Source organism: Belonocnema kinseyi, chromosome 7, assembly GCF_010883055.1.
Source record: "Belonocnema kinseyi isolate 2016_QV_RU_SX_M_011 chromosome 7, B_treatae_v1, whole genome shotgun sequence".
Taxonomy (NCBI): domain Eukaryota; kingdom Metazoa; phylum Arthropoda; class Insecta; order Hymenoptera; family Cynipidae; genus Belonocnema; species Belonocnema kinseyi.
In genome coordinates, this window is record NC_046663.1 from 31,341,485 (window position 1) to 31,358,821 (window position 17,337).

The 17,337-nt window shown below is 23.2% G+C and overlaps 1 protein-coding gene across 1 annotated transcript in view; it reads right to left on the reverse strand.

The window, feature by feature from the left end:
- Positions 1–17,337, reverse strand: part of LOC117175941 (RNA polymerase-associated protein CTR9 homolog) — a 61,848-nt gene that overhangs the window by 28,791 nt on the left and 15,720 nt on the right. The window contains exons 5-7 of the mRNA XM_033365803.1: positions 14,524–15,096; positions 9,571–9,690; positions 5,358–5,668 (exon numbers count right to left, since the gene is read on the reverse strand). Coding sequence (XP_033221694.1) covers positions 5,358–5,668; positions 9,571–9,690; positions 14,524–15,096 — 1,004 coding nt within the window. The remainder of the gene's footprint in view (positions 1–5,357; positions 5,669–9,570; positions 9,691–14,523; positions 15,097–17,337) is intronic.

The following is a 17,337-nucleotide window of genomic DNA, read 5'->3' on the forward strand; positions in this document are numbered from 1 at the left end:
TATCGACGTTCAAAGTTTCTTTTTTTCTCCGCTAGAAATCGCTAAAAATGCCCAAAAAATAATGATAGGTTACGTGTGTGCAGATACTTATTTGTTGATTTGAAACGAAGGTGCAAATTTTATTGCTTATATTAATCTTTTTTCAAGGTTTAGATGATTTAGTATAGAATTGGTGTCAGTGCTCAATATGAGCGAATAAAAAAATCTAAAATGCATCAAACCAAACATGATCTGCAAAGTGCTATAACTCGAATGGTAATATCCTATTCCATCAATTTATAAATAAACTTTCTTTAAAATTACCAATATATTGATGTATACAAACGTTCTTTAGTGCTTTTTATTTTATGTGTCAAAGTTTAAACACGATATCTCAATTCGTGTGGACGCAGTGAACACAATAAAAAATGTTCATAACCGGGGACTAGTTTGGTCACGTGGTCACCGAAGAGCATGCCCTTAATTCAAAAATTTTGTATTCAAATGCTGAATAATTTACACGTATAGAATGGAAGCTACTAACACTTTTCAACTGAACAATTGTAAATTAAATGCAGTTAAACTGCCAACATTTTAAGCTTTTATAAATTGCAGGATTCAATAATGCAGATTCGTTTCGAAAAATATAAATCCAGGTTATCATTTCCAATGCTCTAAAATAAAGAATCAATCATTAAATTTAAAAAATTCCTAAATGATAATATTTTAAGCAATTTCACGGTCAATGAAATTTAAAAAATGGAATACTAAATTTAAAAAATTATCCACTTGAGGTAATAAAAACTAAGCTGCAAATGAAAGCACTCAAAATGAAACTGTTAAATTTTGAACTTTTAAACTGAAATTTAAAAGTTTTTAATTAAAAATTTTGTATTCAAATGCTCAATAGTTTACGCGTATAAAATTGAAGGTGCTAAAATTTTCAATATAAAAAAATATAAATCCAGGTTATAATTTTCAATACTCTAAATTAAAAAATCAATGAACTTTAAAGTTTTCAAAATTATATAATTTTAAGGAATTTTAAGCTACAAACATTAAATATTGAAAAATTGAAAAAATTTTAACTGAACACTTTTTAAATTAGAAATTCAATTATTTTCTTTTTTAATTGTTTAAACATCCTTGGCCAGTATCGACATTTTATTTCAAAATCTTGAGAAATCTAGAAGTTTTTTTTTAATTTAAAATTATTTTCGAAATTTTTTCAAAACTTCTAAATATCTGTCAAAATTAATCGAATTTTTCCTACAATTTTCAGAAAATCCTGCAAATTTTAGAAAATTTATTTAAAATTTGGATGTATAAATATCAATTGAGCATTTATTATTTGTAGGCGAAATTTGAGATTCTTTGGAAGAATTGTTAAAGGCTTCAAAAGAATAAAAACATGTTCTCAAGATTCATAGGAAAATTAAAAATAATTTTTCATTTTGAAAAATTATTTTAAGAGAATATTCAAAAAGTACTTCAAAGATTTAAACAAAATTTTCAAAAAAGATTCTATCAGATTTTAAGAAAACTTTCTAAAATTTGCATGATAATTTTTTATCTTTTTAAAACTCCTAAATATCTCTTAAAATTACTCAAATTTGTTCTACAAATGTTCATTTGTAAATTATGCATGGAAATTTAAAATTTTCACTTACAAATTAAGCATTGCTCAAATACAATAATTAAAATTGTAACGTTCAAAGTTTAAAGGCTCTTCGAAATTTTAACGATTCCAGGCTTTTTATGTAAAACAATTCAGTTAAAGATTCTTTACTTTCAAATATTTGGTTTCAATTTACTTTTCTTAAATAAAAATTTAAATATTGCCAATTATTCAATAATTAATCTTTTCTTTATTAAAAATTCCAAATTGAGTGGGTTAAAAATGGAATATTTTAGACTGAAACAATATTTTTGATTTAATAAAATCCTTTAATAAAGAATATATTATTATGAAGTTATTTTTAAGTTGAAAATAGTTTATAAACTTTCAGTCACACGTTCACATTTGTTTAATGACCAAGACTTTCAAATTGAAACCGTTTCAGTTTTAACGTTAAAATCTGAAAATTCTTAAATTTTGAACTGATTTAAAATCGTTTTTTCAAATCGTTTTCGTTCACTTTTTATTACTTAAAGTACAGATAAATTAAAAAAATGTATTTATTTATTGAATAAAATTGTTTTTCATCAAAAATTTTCAACATCAAAGGCTTTTATTTTTTATTTGTTCAAGTCTTGAAGAAAGAATTTTCAAATTCTTTAAATTAAAAATGTAAGCTTAAAAATAAACATTTTCAATGGAAAATTTATGGAGTAAACAAATTTTGAATTACGCATTGTAAGCTAAATAATAGCATAATTGAAAAACATTATAATTCAACTAATTATTTAAAAACTGTTAAAATCGAACGTGGACAGATTTTTCTTTTACAAATTTGTAAGATTCCCGGTTATCAATAATTCACGGTCATTTCCCGATTTTTCTTGGTCTCAAAAAATTCCTGGTCATTTCCCGCTTTCCCGGTCCAGCGGCCATCTTGTAACACTTTACAACTACAAAATTTAAAATTAAATGCAGTTAAACTGCAAAAATTTTAAGCTTTTGTAAATTTTAGGGTTTAAAAATGCAGGTTCAGTTCAAAAAATGTAAGTCCACGTTATCACTTTCAATGCTTTAAAATAAATAATCTTTAAATTAAAAAAATTATTAAATAATAACATTTTAAGGAATCTTAAGGAACTGAACACTTCCTGAATTAAAAGTTAAATTATTTCGACTTTAAATAGTTACAAAAATCCTTCAAATGCTTAAAATTCTTATTTTAAAAAGCTGACAATTCTACATGTTGTTTTACATTTTTTCACCTTTTAAATTATTTTTAAAAGTTTTTCAGAACTTCTAAAAAATTTTTTACATTATTTGAATTTTTCCAACATTTTTTTAAATCCTACCAAATAGAAACACATTTCCCTTACAATCTTCCACGTTTATTTTTAACAATTTTGTACATGTTTCTAAATATTTTTAAATATTCTTTTGAAATTAAATTTTTAAAATAAAAAATCATTTTTAATTTTCCTAGGACTCTTAAGGAAATATTTTTAAAAAATTAATTTAAAGCCTTTCATAATTCTTAAAAAGTTTCCAAATTTTTTGCTCGTAGTCGATTTTTGTAGTTAATTACTCAGAAATGAAGAAATTTTTATAAAAACTTATGGTAAATATTGTTTTAAGAGAAAACTTTATTAAAAATCTTCCAAATCATTTTTGACACTTTTGAAAATCATTTGAAATCTTTTTAAATAATACAATATTTTGTTGGAAATGTGCAAAAATTTACATTTTTTAAAAATTAATTTTGAATCTTTTTAAAACTTTTGAAAAAATAGTTTTTTGAAATTTTAACGATTCAAGGTTTTCTGTTCAAAACAATTCTTTTTCAAATTGTTTTGTTTTGAGTATTTGATTTATAATTGCTTGTTTTAAATTCACAATAAAATATTGATAAATATTTTAAAATGTCTTTTTTTTTTTTATTTAAGCAATTCCAATTAATTAAAAATGGAATATTTTAGACTGAAAGGATATTTGAACGAAGGATTTGAATTCATTTTTTCTTGTTGTAAATTTAACAACTTGCTTAAAATTGAACAACATTGTTAAAAATTTATTTATTTGGTTGAAGATATATCATTTTAGTTGAATATTCATATTTTCGGGTTGAAAATGTCTCTTTTTTGAATGAGTTAAACTGTTTTTAAATCAAAGTTTAACTATTTTTTGGTTAAAATTCAACTACTTGGCTGAAAGTTGAAAATTCATTTTTTATGGTTAAAGATTCATAGTTTAAGTTGAAAATTCATCTTTTAGGGTTAAAAAATGAACAATTTTAACAAAAAATACTATTTTTTGGTTAAAAATTAAATTTTTTTGTTGACAATTCATAACTTCGGGTTGAAAATTTAACTGTTTTATAGAAAATTCGTTTAGCCTTAAAAATTCAACAATTTAATTTAATGTTTTCTTTCTTATTTAATAAATAATATTTGGTTGAAAATTCAAACTATTTTATTGAAAATTAAACAACTGGGTTGAAATTTGTTTGTCTTGATTTAAAAATTACCTGTTTTGTTGAAAATTCAAATTTTTGGATGCATTTGACTATTTTTTATATCAAATTAAAATGGTTTACATTTGAAATATCAACTATTACATTTTTTTGTTCAAAATTAATTTCTTTTTGTTGAAGATTCATAAACTTAGTTGAAAATTCATCTTTTTGATCATAAAGTCGTCTTTTTAGATAGAAAAACTAATCCGCCTGAATAGAAATTCATGATTTAGATTTGAAATTAGACTACATGGTTGAAAATTAATTTAAAAAAATTTTAAATTCATATTTTGTGTTTTAAAATTCAACTATTATGTTAAAAATTTATCTCTTTCGTATGTATTAAAATGTTGAAAAATTAAAAATGAAAATATTTTTTAATTGACATTCAAATAATTGGCTAAAAATTGAAAATTCATTTTTCGTAGTTGAAGATTCATAATTTTAGTTTGAAAATTCCTCTTTTTGGTTAAAAAATTCGATTATTTTCGTTAAAAAAATCAACTATTTGGTAGAAAATGAAATATTTTGTTAAAAATGAGTTTAAAAATTCATCTTTTTTTGTATAAATTCAACTATTTTATTGAAAATTAAACAATTGGATCGAAATTTTTTTTCTTAACAGGAAAATTTTATTTATTCAAAAATCAACTATTTTTTTGGATGCACACACCTATTTTTTGTTTAAAATTAAACTCTTTTATCGCTGAAATATCAACTATTAAATTTATAGTTGAGAATTTATTTTTTTTTGGTCTTAAATTCATTTTTTAAGTTGAAAACTGGACTATTTGGTTGAAAAATTCCCTTTTGTATTTTCGGGTTGAAAATTCAACCATTATGCTGAAAATTGGTCATTTTGGATAAATAAAAACTGTTTTTTTTTTAAATTTAAAATTAAAATCCTTTTTCTGTTAAAATTCAACTACTCGTCTAAAAGTTGAAAATTAATTTTACATGATTTAGGATTCATAATTTTAGTTGAAAATGTATCGCTTTGGTTGGAAATGTACCTATTTTGTTAAAAATTCATATTTCCCGGTTAAAAATTCAACTCTATTTTGATAGAAAATTTTAACTATTCGGTTGAAAATTATCTTTTTAGTTGAAAGTTCAAGTTTCGGGTTGAAAGTTAAATTGTTTTGTAGAAAAACCATCTTTTTAGCTATCAAAATTCGTGGTTTTTGGACAAATTCAAATGTTTTTGTTTCAATCTTAGAGAAATAGTAAAAAAAACTTGAAACTCACCGATAATGCAAGGATCCAACATTGTTTAGAATTTCGGGTGGAATATCGACTCCAACTTTGTCTTTCAAAATTTTCGTTGCTATTCCGTAAGCATTTAAGGCACCAGTCAAATCTGATTGTTCCAAAATCTGTGCCAATTCTATCCAGGCTTCCACATCGTCAGGAAGTTGTTCCGTCACTTTTTTCAGATGATTCTTCGCAACGTCTCTTTTCGATTGAGAAGTAGAATTTGCATACAGGGAGCCCAGGATTTTCATCGTTTCATAGTTTCCGGGTTGAGCTTTGAGAACCTTTTCAAAACACTGGGCCGCCTGGAATTAATAATGACAAATTTATCATTATTAGTCCAGAAAAAAAATTACTAAAAGATGCTAGAAAACGTTGAAAAAAATAACATTCATAAACGAAACATCATGTACATCAAAAAAATGAGACACTTATTACTTCCAGGCTTTGGACTCACTTAACAAACAAAAAACAGCGAAAATAGTGTCACAAATTTGAAAAAATAGCATAATAATAGTCTCATACAATTTTTCAAGTATTAAACTTATGTATTTTAATGCGAAGTTTCCAGCTTTCGAAATATTTTTGGTTCAGAGTTAATTCTTTTTGGTTAAAAAATCTGCGATTAAATTTTTGTTTAACAATTGATTTCTTTTAATACAAAAAGGTATTATTTGAATAAAAATTGAATTATTTTGATAAAAAATTAAGAATTCTGTCGCTTGAAATTTCCAGTTTGATTAAACTTTGTTTCCTTTTATGACTTACATTTTTTTTATTCAACTATTTTGTTCAACATGGATCTCTTCGATTTAAAAACTCATCCCTTTCCGTAAAAATGTAACTTTTTTTGTTGAAAATTCAACTGTTTTGTAGATAATTCGTTTTTTCGGCTATCAAAATTCAACAATTTGGTACAAAATTAACCTATATTGTGGAACATTCTTTTTTATTAAATCCCCTTAATGAAAATCTAATCATTCCATTTTTGAATAAAAGATGATATTTGTTAGTTTCAAATTTTTTGAAACGAAAAAATATAAGCTAAAAATTATTCAAATAAAATTTAAACTAACATAACATTCATTGTTCAAACTATTTATTTAATAAATTTATGTATTTTGTTGAAAATTCATCTTTTCTGGTAGAGAATTAATTTTCTTTTTGCTTTAAAAATACATCCATTTATGTAAAAAAATTCACCATTTCTGGTTAAAAATGCAATTTCTGGTTAAAATAAAGTCGGTTTCGGTTAAAAATCAAGTTTTTTGATGAAAAATTAATCATTTTATTAAAAATTCGTATATTTTTGTCAAAATCATTTTTTTTTTAAATAAAAATATGAATGCTAGGTTGAGAATTAATGTATTTTGTTGGTAGAAAATTCAACTATTTGGCAAAAAATTAAACTGTATTGTAGAATATTAACTTTTCAAATTAATTCTCCTTAATAAAAACCTAACAATTACATTTTTTATTAAAAATTGATATTTATTAGTTTAAAATTTAAAAAAACCAAAAAAATTAATTAAATAAAATTTCGACTAAGATCACATTCACGGTTCAAACTATTTGGCTAAAAATTTGGTTGAAAATTCGTCTTTTCTGGTAGAAAATTAAACTTCTTCCCTTAAAATTCAACAATCTGATTGAATTTTTTTTCTTTCTTGACAAATATAATTTTTTTTTTGAAAATTCAACTATTTTGTTGAACATTTATATTTTTGGTATGTAAATTTATTTATTTCTGTAAAAATGTACCTTTTTTGTCAAAAATGAAACTTTCCAGTTTGGTTTCAAATCAAGTTTTTGTTAAAAATTCAATTGTTTTATAGAAAAATCGTATTTTCGGCTCGAAATTTCAACAATTTGGGAAAAATTTAACTACTTGTTTGCAAATTGATGTGAAAATTCATATTATTTGTTCAAAACTCAATTTTTTAAAATCAAAATGTAGATGATTGGTTGAAAATTAATCTCGTCTTTAGTTGAGGATTCAAGTACTTTGTTGAAAATTCCTCATTTTTTGTTAGATTTAACTATTTTTAATTTTAAATTAAAATATTCTTTCGTTCGAGTGTGATCATTTTAGTTACAAATTTTGATTTTGTTAAAAATTAATTTTTTTTACTTAAAAAGTAACTATTTTGTAGAAAATTAACTTTTTTGTTAAAAATATATATGATTGGGTTAAAAATTTAACAGTTTTATAGAAAATTGTTCTTTTTGGCTATCAAAATTCTACGATTTGGTAAAAAAATAAACACTTTTATAGCATTTTTTTCTTGGAAAATAATTCTCTTAAATGAAAAGTTAACTACTCTATTTTTGGTAAAAAGTTGATTTTTTTAGTTTAAACGTTCGAAAATGTAGTCAGAAAATTTTAGAAAATAAAAATTATAAACTCAAACTTAATAAAATAAAATTTGGACTAACATCGCATATATTGTTTAAACTATTTAGTTGAAAATTTATTTAATTTATTGAAAATTCTTATTTTTCGCTAAAAAAATTATTCTTCTTGTTTTAAAATTCAACTATTTGTTTAAGAAGTGATCTTTTTTGGTAAAAGATTAATTTTCTGTGTTTAAAATTGATCTTCTGGGTTAAAAATTTAACTATTTGGTTAAAAGTTCAATTGCTTTTTGTGAAAAGCTCATCTCTATGGTTAAAAATACAACCATTTGGTAGAAAATTTGCTTGTTGCAAAAAATTAATTTTTTTAAACTCAAAATGTAATTATTTGCTTGAAAATTAACTTTTTTGTTAAAATTTCAACATTTTTATAGAAAAGTCGTCTTTTTTGCTTTCACAATTTAACAATTTAGTAGAAAATTCAATTATTTGGTACAAAATTAAACACTTTTGTGAAAAATATTTTTATTGGAAAATAATTCTCTTAAATGAACAGTTAACTACTCTATTTCTGGTAAAAAATTTATCTTTTTCGTTTGAACATTTAACTATTTAATTAGAGAATGTTAGAAAAACAAAAATTATAAAAACTTAATAAAATAAATTTTGAACTAACATCACATACATTATTTAAACTATTTCGTTGAAAAATTATGTAATTTAATCAAAATTCTTATTTTTCGGTAAAAAAATGATTCTTTTTGGTTCAGATTTAAACTAATTGTTTAAAAATTGACCTTTTTTGGTGGAAGATTAATTTTCTGTATTGAAAATTCATCTTTTGTGTTAAAAATTTAACTATTTGATTAAAAATTCAACTGCTTTTTTTAAAAAGCTCATATTTATGGTTAAAAATACAATTATTTAGTAGAAAATTTTGTTTTGACTGAAAATTTAACTATTTTGTTGAAAATAAACTTTTGTGTTAAAAATAGAACAATTTTACGCATAGGTCGTCCTTTTTGCTATCAAAATTTAACAATTTAGTAGAAAATTGTACTATTTCGTAAAAAATTAAACACTTTGGTAACCAAAATTGATTGGAAATTAATTCTCTTAAATAAAAAGTTAACTACTCTATTTTTGGTAAAAAAATTGTTCGTTTTCGTTCGGACATTCAACTTAATAAAATAAAAATTCTACTAACATCACATACATTGTTTAAACTATTTAGTTGAAAATGTATGTAATTTGTGAAAAATCCTTATTTTTTGGTAAAAAAATTAATATTTTTGGTTAAAAATTAAACCATTTTGTGGAAAATTAATCTGTTCTGGTTGAGAACTCAACTATTTTGTTGGAAATTTTTCCGTTTTGGTTGGATTAAATTGCTTTTATTTTCCAATAAAAATATTCCTTGGTTGAAACATTAACCATATCATTTTAGTTGAAATTTTTGTTTTGCAAAAAATTAATTTTTTTGCTTTATGACAATTTAACTATTTTGTTTAAAATTATTGGTCTTTTAAATTCATATAATATTGCGGAAAATTAAAACAATTTGGTAAAAAATTAAACTATTTGGTACAAAATTAAACACTTTTATCAAACATCTTTTTACTTAAAACTTATTTTCTTAAATGAAATGTTAAATATTATATTTTTTGTTCAAATTTGATTTTTTTCGTTTAAAAACTCAACCATTTAGCTAAAAAATAATAGAAAATAAACATTATAAACTTGAACTTAATCAAATAAAATGTGGACCGACATGATTAAAATATCAACTATTACATTTTTATATGCTTGAAAACATATAAATTTTTAATCAAACTCTGGAAAAATAACTTACGTTTTCAGAATCTCCACGATAAACATACATCTGTCCAAGACCAAAATGCGGAAGAACAAAGGCAATTGGTGCGAACTGTGTCGCCTGGTAATAATACTGGAAGGCCTGATCGTAGTCTCCCTGAAATAAAAATTTCGAGTATAAAACTTGTTTTATTTTATTTTTTTTAAAATGATTAACACAGGGTGTCCAGCGATTCCTAGGAACAAAATTCAAGATCTTTTTCAGGTTTTCCAGGTTAAGAAATCAAGTTTTTCCCGGTCTCCTTTTTTTACTTGAAATAATCAAATAACCGTTTTTTTATACATTTAAAAGATGAAATATTTCATTTTTTATTGGCGAACAATGTCTAAGGAAAGCAGAATCATAAAAAAAACAAATTCTTAATTTTTTTCGAACATAAATCGCCTTTTTTAAATCTTTCAGAATATTTACAAATCTTTGTAAAGTCTTTGAAATCCTTGAAATTTTTGAAATCTTTGTGAAACTTTGTGAAACATTTTGAAATACCTTTTAAATATTTCTTCAATTTTTGTTTGTAAAAACTTTTTGCTCGTTTCAAATAATTGAAATCTTTTGAAATTTATTGAAACCTTTTGAAATTTCTTGAATTCATGAAATCTTTTTAAATCCTTATAAATTCTTTGAAATACTTGTAAAAATCTTTCTTACATCTTTTGTATTTATTTGAAATCAATGGAATATTTGAAACTTTTGCGAAATATTTGGAAATTTTCTAAAACATGAGGGCTCGTTTAAAATTTTAGAACTGTTTTTTATTTTGGCGTATTGTAACCTTTTCGAAATCTTTTAAATTCTTTTATTCTTCTACACAAATTTAAAATTGTTTAAAGAAGTTGAAATATGGAACGCTCCCTTTTTGAAATCTTTGAATTCATGTAATTTTTATGAAATTTTTGTGAAATCTTTTTTATTAATTTAAAATCATTTAAATCTTTCTGAAATCTTTGTGAACTCAATTAAAATCTTTTAAAATTTTTGTAAAATCCTCGAAATCCTTGAAATCTTTGTGAAATGATTTGAAATATTCGTGAAATGTTCGAAATGTATGTAAAATTCTTGACATTTATGTGAAATCTTTTGAAATCTTTTAAAATTTGTGTAAAATTCTCGAAATTAAAATCACTTATAATCTTGGAAACATTTTGTACTTTGGCATACCGTAACCATTTTTAAATCTTTGAAATTTTTTTAATCTTTTGAAATCTCTGACATTTTGAGGATATCTTTTGTATTTATTTGAAATCATAAAAACATGTGAAATCTTTTCAAATTTTGGTAAGATCTTTAAAATCTTTGAAATATCTGTAAAATCTTTAAAATATTTGTGAAATCTTCTAATAAAAATTGTTTAAAATCTTTAAAATGTTTGGAAATTTTTGAAATCTGGTGTACTGTAACCCTTATTCAAATCTTCATCAAATTTTTATGAAATCGTTAAAATATTTGCGAAATGTTTTGCATTCATTTGAGATAATTGAAAATCTTTGTGAAATATTTTTAAATCTTTTAAAATTTTGGTAAAATCTTTGAAATCCTTGAAATATTTTTAAAATACTTTAAAATAGTTGTAAAATGTTTGAAATCTCTGTAAAATATTTGAAATCTTTATGAAATCTTCTTAAAAAATTTGAAATTGTTTAAAATATTTAAAAATATTTGAAATCTGGTGTACTGTAATCCTTATTCAAATATTTATCAAATTTTTATGAAATCTTTAAAATATTTGCGAAATGTTTTGTATTCATGTGAGATAATTTAAATATTTAAAATCTTCGTGAAATATTTTTAAATCTTTTAAAATTTTGGTAAAATCTTTGAAATCCTAGAAATCTTTGTAAAATGCTTTGAAATATTTGTGAATTGTTCGAAATCTTCGAAATTTGAAATTGTTTAAAATCTTTAAAAAGTTTTGAAATCTTTGAAATCTGTTGTACTGTACCCTTTTTCAAATCTTTATCAAATTTTTTTGAAATATTTTTTTATCTTTTAGAATTATGGTAAAATCTTTGAAATTTTTGAAATCTTTGTGAAATCCTTGAAATTTTTGTGAAATGTTTGAAATCTCTGTAAAATTTTCAAAATGTTCGTGAAATCTTCTAAAAAAAATTGAAATTGTTTAAAATCTTTAAGATATTATGAAATCTTTGAAATCTGGTGTAGTGTACCCTTTTTTCGAATTTTTATGAAAGCTTTGTGAAATTTGTTGTATTCATTTGAGATAATTACAATATTTAAAATCTTTGTGAAATATTTTTTAATCTTTTAAGATTATGGTAAAATCTTGGAAATCCTGGAAATATTTGTAAAATGCTTGAAAATATTTGTGAAATGTTCGAAATCTCTGTCAAATCTTTTGAAATCAACTTAGGAAATTTGAAATTGTTTAAAATCTTTCAAATGTTTTGAAATCTTTGTAAATTTTTTTGGTATTCATTTGAGATTATTTAAATTTTTTAAATCTGGGTTAAATAGTGTTAATTGCTTTTTAAATTTTGGTAAAATCTTTAAAATTCTTGAAATCTTTGTAAAAAGCTTTGAAATATTTGCTGAAATGTTCGAAATCTCTGTAAAATATTTCGTATCTTTGTGAAATCTTCTTTAAAAAATTTAAATTGTTTAAAGTCTTTAAAATGTTTTGAAATCTTTGAAAGCTGGTGTACTCTCTAAACCTTATTCAAATCTTTATCGAATTTTTATGAAATCTTTAAAATATTTGCGAAACGTTTTGTATTCATTTGAGATCATTTAAATATTTAAAATCTTTGTGAAATGTCTTTAAATCTTTGAAAACCTGAAGATGTTTGTCAAATTTTCAAAATCTCTGTAAAATCTTTGAGAAATATTTTAAATCTACTAAGAAAACTTGAAATCGTTTAAAATCTTAAAAATTTTCTGCAATTTTAGAAATCTGATTTACTACACCCTTTTTGAAATATATGAATTTGAAATCTTTATGAAATTTTTATGAAATATTCGAAATACTTGTTAGATCTTTTTTATTCATTTAAAATATTTCAATATTTGAAATCATAGTTAAATCTTTCATATTTTGGGTATAATGTTAAAAATCCTTGAAATGTTTTTTATAAAATGGTTGTGAATATTCGTGAAATGTTCGAAGTCTCTGTAAAATCTTTTGAAATCTTCTAAGAAAACTTGAAATTGTTTCAAATCTTTCAAATGTTCTAAAATTTTTAAACAATTATTTACTAGGCCCGTTTTGAAATCTTTGAATTTAAAATCTTTATGAAATTTTTATGAAATATATCAAATGTTTGTGAAATTGCTTTTATTTATTTGAAATCATTTGAAAATTTGAAATCTTAATCAAATGTTTTGAAATATTCTATGAAAATTTGACATCGTTTAAAATATTTAAAACTTTTAAAATTTTGGTATAATCTTTGAAATTCTTGAAATCTTTGTAAATTTTTTTGAAATATTCGTGAAAAGTTCGAAATATTTAAGAAATATTTTGAGAACTACTAAACAAATTTGAAATCATTGCAAATTTCTTAAATGTTATGAAATCTTAGAAATCTGATTTACTAAACCATTTTTAAAATTCTTTGAAATTGAAACTTTATGAAATATTTGTGAAATCGTCGAAATCTCTGTAAAATCTTTGTGAAAATTTTTTTAATCTACTTTAAAATGTTGTGAAATTTTATACATCTGATTTACTACACCATTTTTGAAATCTTTATGAAATTTTTTTGAAATCTTTTAAATACTGGTGAGATTTTTTTTATTCATTTAAAATAATTTAAATCTTTGAAATCATAGTGAAATCTTTAATTTTGTAAAATATTTGAAATCCTGGAGATATTTGTAAAATGCTTGAAAATATTTTTTAAATGTTCGAAATCTCTGTAAAATCTTTGTGAATTTTTTTTTAATCTACTAAGAAACCTTGAAATCGTTTAAAACTTTAAAAATATTCTGAAATTTTAGAAATCTGATTTACTACATTTTTTTTGAAATTTTTATGAAATTTTTTTGAAATCTTTTAAATACTAGTGAAATTTTTGTTTATTCATTTAAAATAATTCAAATCTTTGAAATCATAGTGAAATCTTTAAAAATCTTTGTACGTTTTTTTGAAATATTTGTGGAAAGTTCGAAATATTTGAGAAATAGTTACCTTCTAAACAAATTTGAAATCATTGCAGATTTTTGAAATCTTCTAAAATCTTAGAAAACTGATTTACTACATACTTTTTCAAATCTTTGAATTTGAAATCTTTATGAATTTTTTTATGAAATATTTTGTATTTATTTTAAATCATTAACATATTTGAAATCTTTTAAAATTTTTATAAAATCTTTAAAATATTTGTGAAATCTTTAATTCTCTTTGAAATTGTTTGAAATATTTGAAATCTGGTGTAATATAATCTGTTTGAAATCTTTCCAATTCTTGATATCTTCTAAAGTCCTGATGAATTCTTTAATTATTTCTAAAATCTTTTGTATTTATTTAAAATCACTAAATTCTTTAAAATCTTTGTTAAATATTTGAAAATCTTCTAAAACATTTTAAAATCGTTTGAAATCTTTGAAATCTTGTTTACACACCTTTTTCAATTCCTTGAATCCTTTTAAGTCTTTGAAATCCGTGAATTCTTTTTGTAAAGTTAAAAATCCTTCTAAATATTATAAAAAAAAGCTTGGAAATACAATAAAATATTTCGAACTATTTAAAATTATGCTGTAACCTTTTGAAATCTGGTGTGTACTCAAAAACTGAGTTGTCAACCTCTCGAAAATTATTTTAAAAGCCAAAAACAAAAATTCAAATTCCAGGTTCTCGTGAAAAATGCAATGAGTTTTCCAGATTTTCAAGTTTAAAAACAAAAATTCAAGGAGAATTCCAGGTTTTTAAGGTCGCTGTACACCCTGTCATCAATTTAAAAGTATAAAACACACCTGTACGTGGAAAGCTCTCGCAAGCTGGTAACAACTCTCAGCCCGCATAGCTTCATTTTCGGTATTATGGAAAGCATGCAAAGCAAGATGCTGAACTTTGCTGTAGTCCTTCTTGAAGAAAAAATGATTTGCCAGGTGATTGAGAACCATGGGATTTGTCGAGTCTATGGTGTAGGCTTTGGAGAGCATTTGAACCCCAGATTTAATGCTCTCCGGAAGCTGTTGATTCAACTTCAAAATAGAAAGTCCCACGAGCGCCCCGACACATTGGCCATCCAATTCAAGTGCTCTTTCGAACGCGAGACGAGCTTTGTCAGGATTGTTCATTTTCATGAAACAGTGTCCCATTCCAAGTCTGACAGCCGCTGGACATCTCGGATTTGTTCTCAGGGCTTTCTTGTAAAATGCGAGAGCACCTCGGTAATCTTTTTTGTTAAATGCGATGCAGGCTTTTCCGAGGAGCGAGGGAATATTGTTGGGAGACTGATTCAATACGAAATTGAATTGTGCGTCTGCTTGTTCCATTTTGTCGCCTTCGAGGAGACAAAAGTAGGCTCGACCAAGCAAGTGATTCTGTGGAAAGAAATTATTGAATTGAAATTCCCTGACTATTCCTCGACTTTCTTTGATAGTCTCGGAATCGTCAGACATCTCTAAATTAGGGTGGCCGCAAAAATTTATTTTTCTAGACTTATTTTTCATTTTCCCTGTAGAATTTTTTAATGTCCGAAAAATTATGTTGAGCAACTGCTCTCGAGAACATGCTCAGCATTTGAGAGAATTTAAAGTATTTATTGTTTAAGCAAATATATATCATAATTACTACATATATTTTTACAAAAATATTCTAGAGTGAAACAAACCTGATAGAGTTAGGCGATTTTCGAAAAACTAAAGTTGAAGTCAAATTTATTATTGTGGTTAAAAATTGCAACTGTTTTTGGAAGAAAAATTTAAATCCTTTTTGGTTGAAATATCAAGTATTGCGTTCTTGGTTGAGAATTCATCCCTTTTTAGTTGATGTTAGTGAGTGTTGACCAGGTAAAAAATTCAAATAATAGATCTTAAATTATCGGTATACTGGTCCAAAAAATCTCTTTGCGAAAATTGCGAAATACTTTGAAATTTTCTAAAAAATGTAAACTCGCCTAAAATCTTTAAAATGTTTTGAAATCTTTGAAATCTGGTCTACTGTATCCTTTTAAAATCTTTTGCATTCATTTGAAATCATTTAAATATTTGAAGTCTTTTTAAATTGTTGTAAAATCTTTGAAATCCTGAGAATATTTGTAAAATGCTGGAAAATATTTGTGAAATGTTCAAAATCTCTGTGAAATCTTTTAAATGTTCTGAAATTTTAAAAATCTGATTTACTACCCCCTTTTTGAAACCTTTATGACATTTTTATGAAATATTTGTGAGATCTTTTTTATTTATTTCAAATAATTCAAATCTTTGAAATCATAGTGAAATCTTTTTAAATTTTGTTATAATTTTTGAAATCTTTGTAAATTTTTTTGAATTATTTATGAAAAGTTTGAAATCTTTGAATTTTTTTATTCTTTTGAAATCTCTATGAAATTTTGAGGATATCTTTTGTAGTCATTTGAAATCATTTAAATATTTGAAATCTTTCTAAAATCTTTGCAAATCTTTTAAAATTGTTGTAAAATCTTTGAAATCCTGAGAATATTTGTAAAATGCTGGAAAATATTTGTGAAATGTTCGAAATCTCTGTAAAATCTTTCAAATGTTCTGAAATTTTAGAAATCTGATTTACTACACCCCTTTTGAAATCTTTGAAAATGAAATCTTTATGACATTTTTATGAAATAGTTGTGAGATCTTTTTTATTCATTTCAAATAATTCAAATCTTTGAAATCATAGTGAAATCTTTTTAAATTTTGTTATAATCTTTGAAATCTTTGTAAATTTTTTTGAATTATTTATGAAAAGTTTGAAATCTTTGAATTTTTTTATTCTTTTGAAATCTCTATGAAATTTTGAGGATATCTTTTGTATTCATTTGAAATCACTTAAATATTTGAAATCTTCGTAAAATCTTTGTAAATATTTAAAATTTTTGTAAAATCTTTGAAATCCTTAGAATATTTGTGAAATGTTCGAAATCTCTGTAAAATCTTTTGAAAACTACTAAGAAAACCTGAAATCGTTTAAAATCTTTAAAATGTTCTGAAAATTTAGAAATCTGATTTACTACACCCTTTTTGAAAATGAAATCTTTGAAATACATGTGAGATCTTTTTTAATTATTTAAAATCATTCAAATCTTTGAAATCTTTGTGAAATTTTTTGAAATATTTGTGAAAAGTTCGAAAGTATTGAGAAATATTTTGAAAACTTCTAAACAAATTTGAAATCATTGCAAATTTCTTAAATGTTCTAAAATCTTAGCAATCTGATTTACTAAACCCTTTTTAAAATCTTTGAATTTAAAATATTTATTAAATTTTTATGAAATCTTTGAAATACTTGTGAGACCTTTTTTATTCATTGAAAATAATTTAAATCTTTAAAATCATTGTGAAATCTTTTACATTTTTTTTAAATCTTTGAAATCTTTGAAAATTTTATACATTTTTTTGAAATATTTGTGAAAAGTTCAAAAGCTTTCGAGAAATATTTTGAGAATTTCTAAAGAAATTTGAAATCATTGCAGATCTTCGAAATGTTCTGAAATCTAAGAAATCTGATTTACAGTCTGTCAAGTTAAAGCGTGGGTAACTTTTTTGGTAAAATATTTTATTTAAACGCATGTTTCTACATGGAATTACATTTGTCAAGGTGTCGAG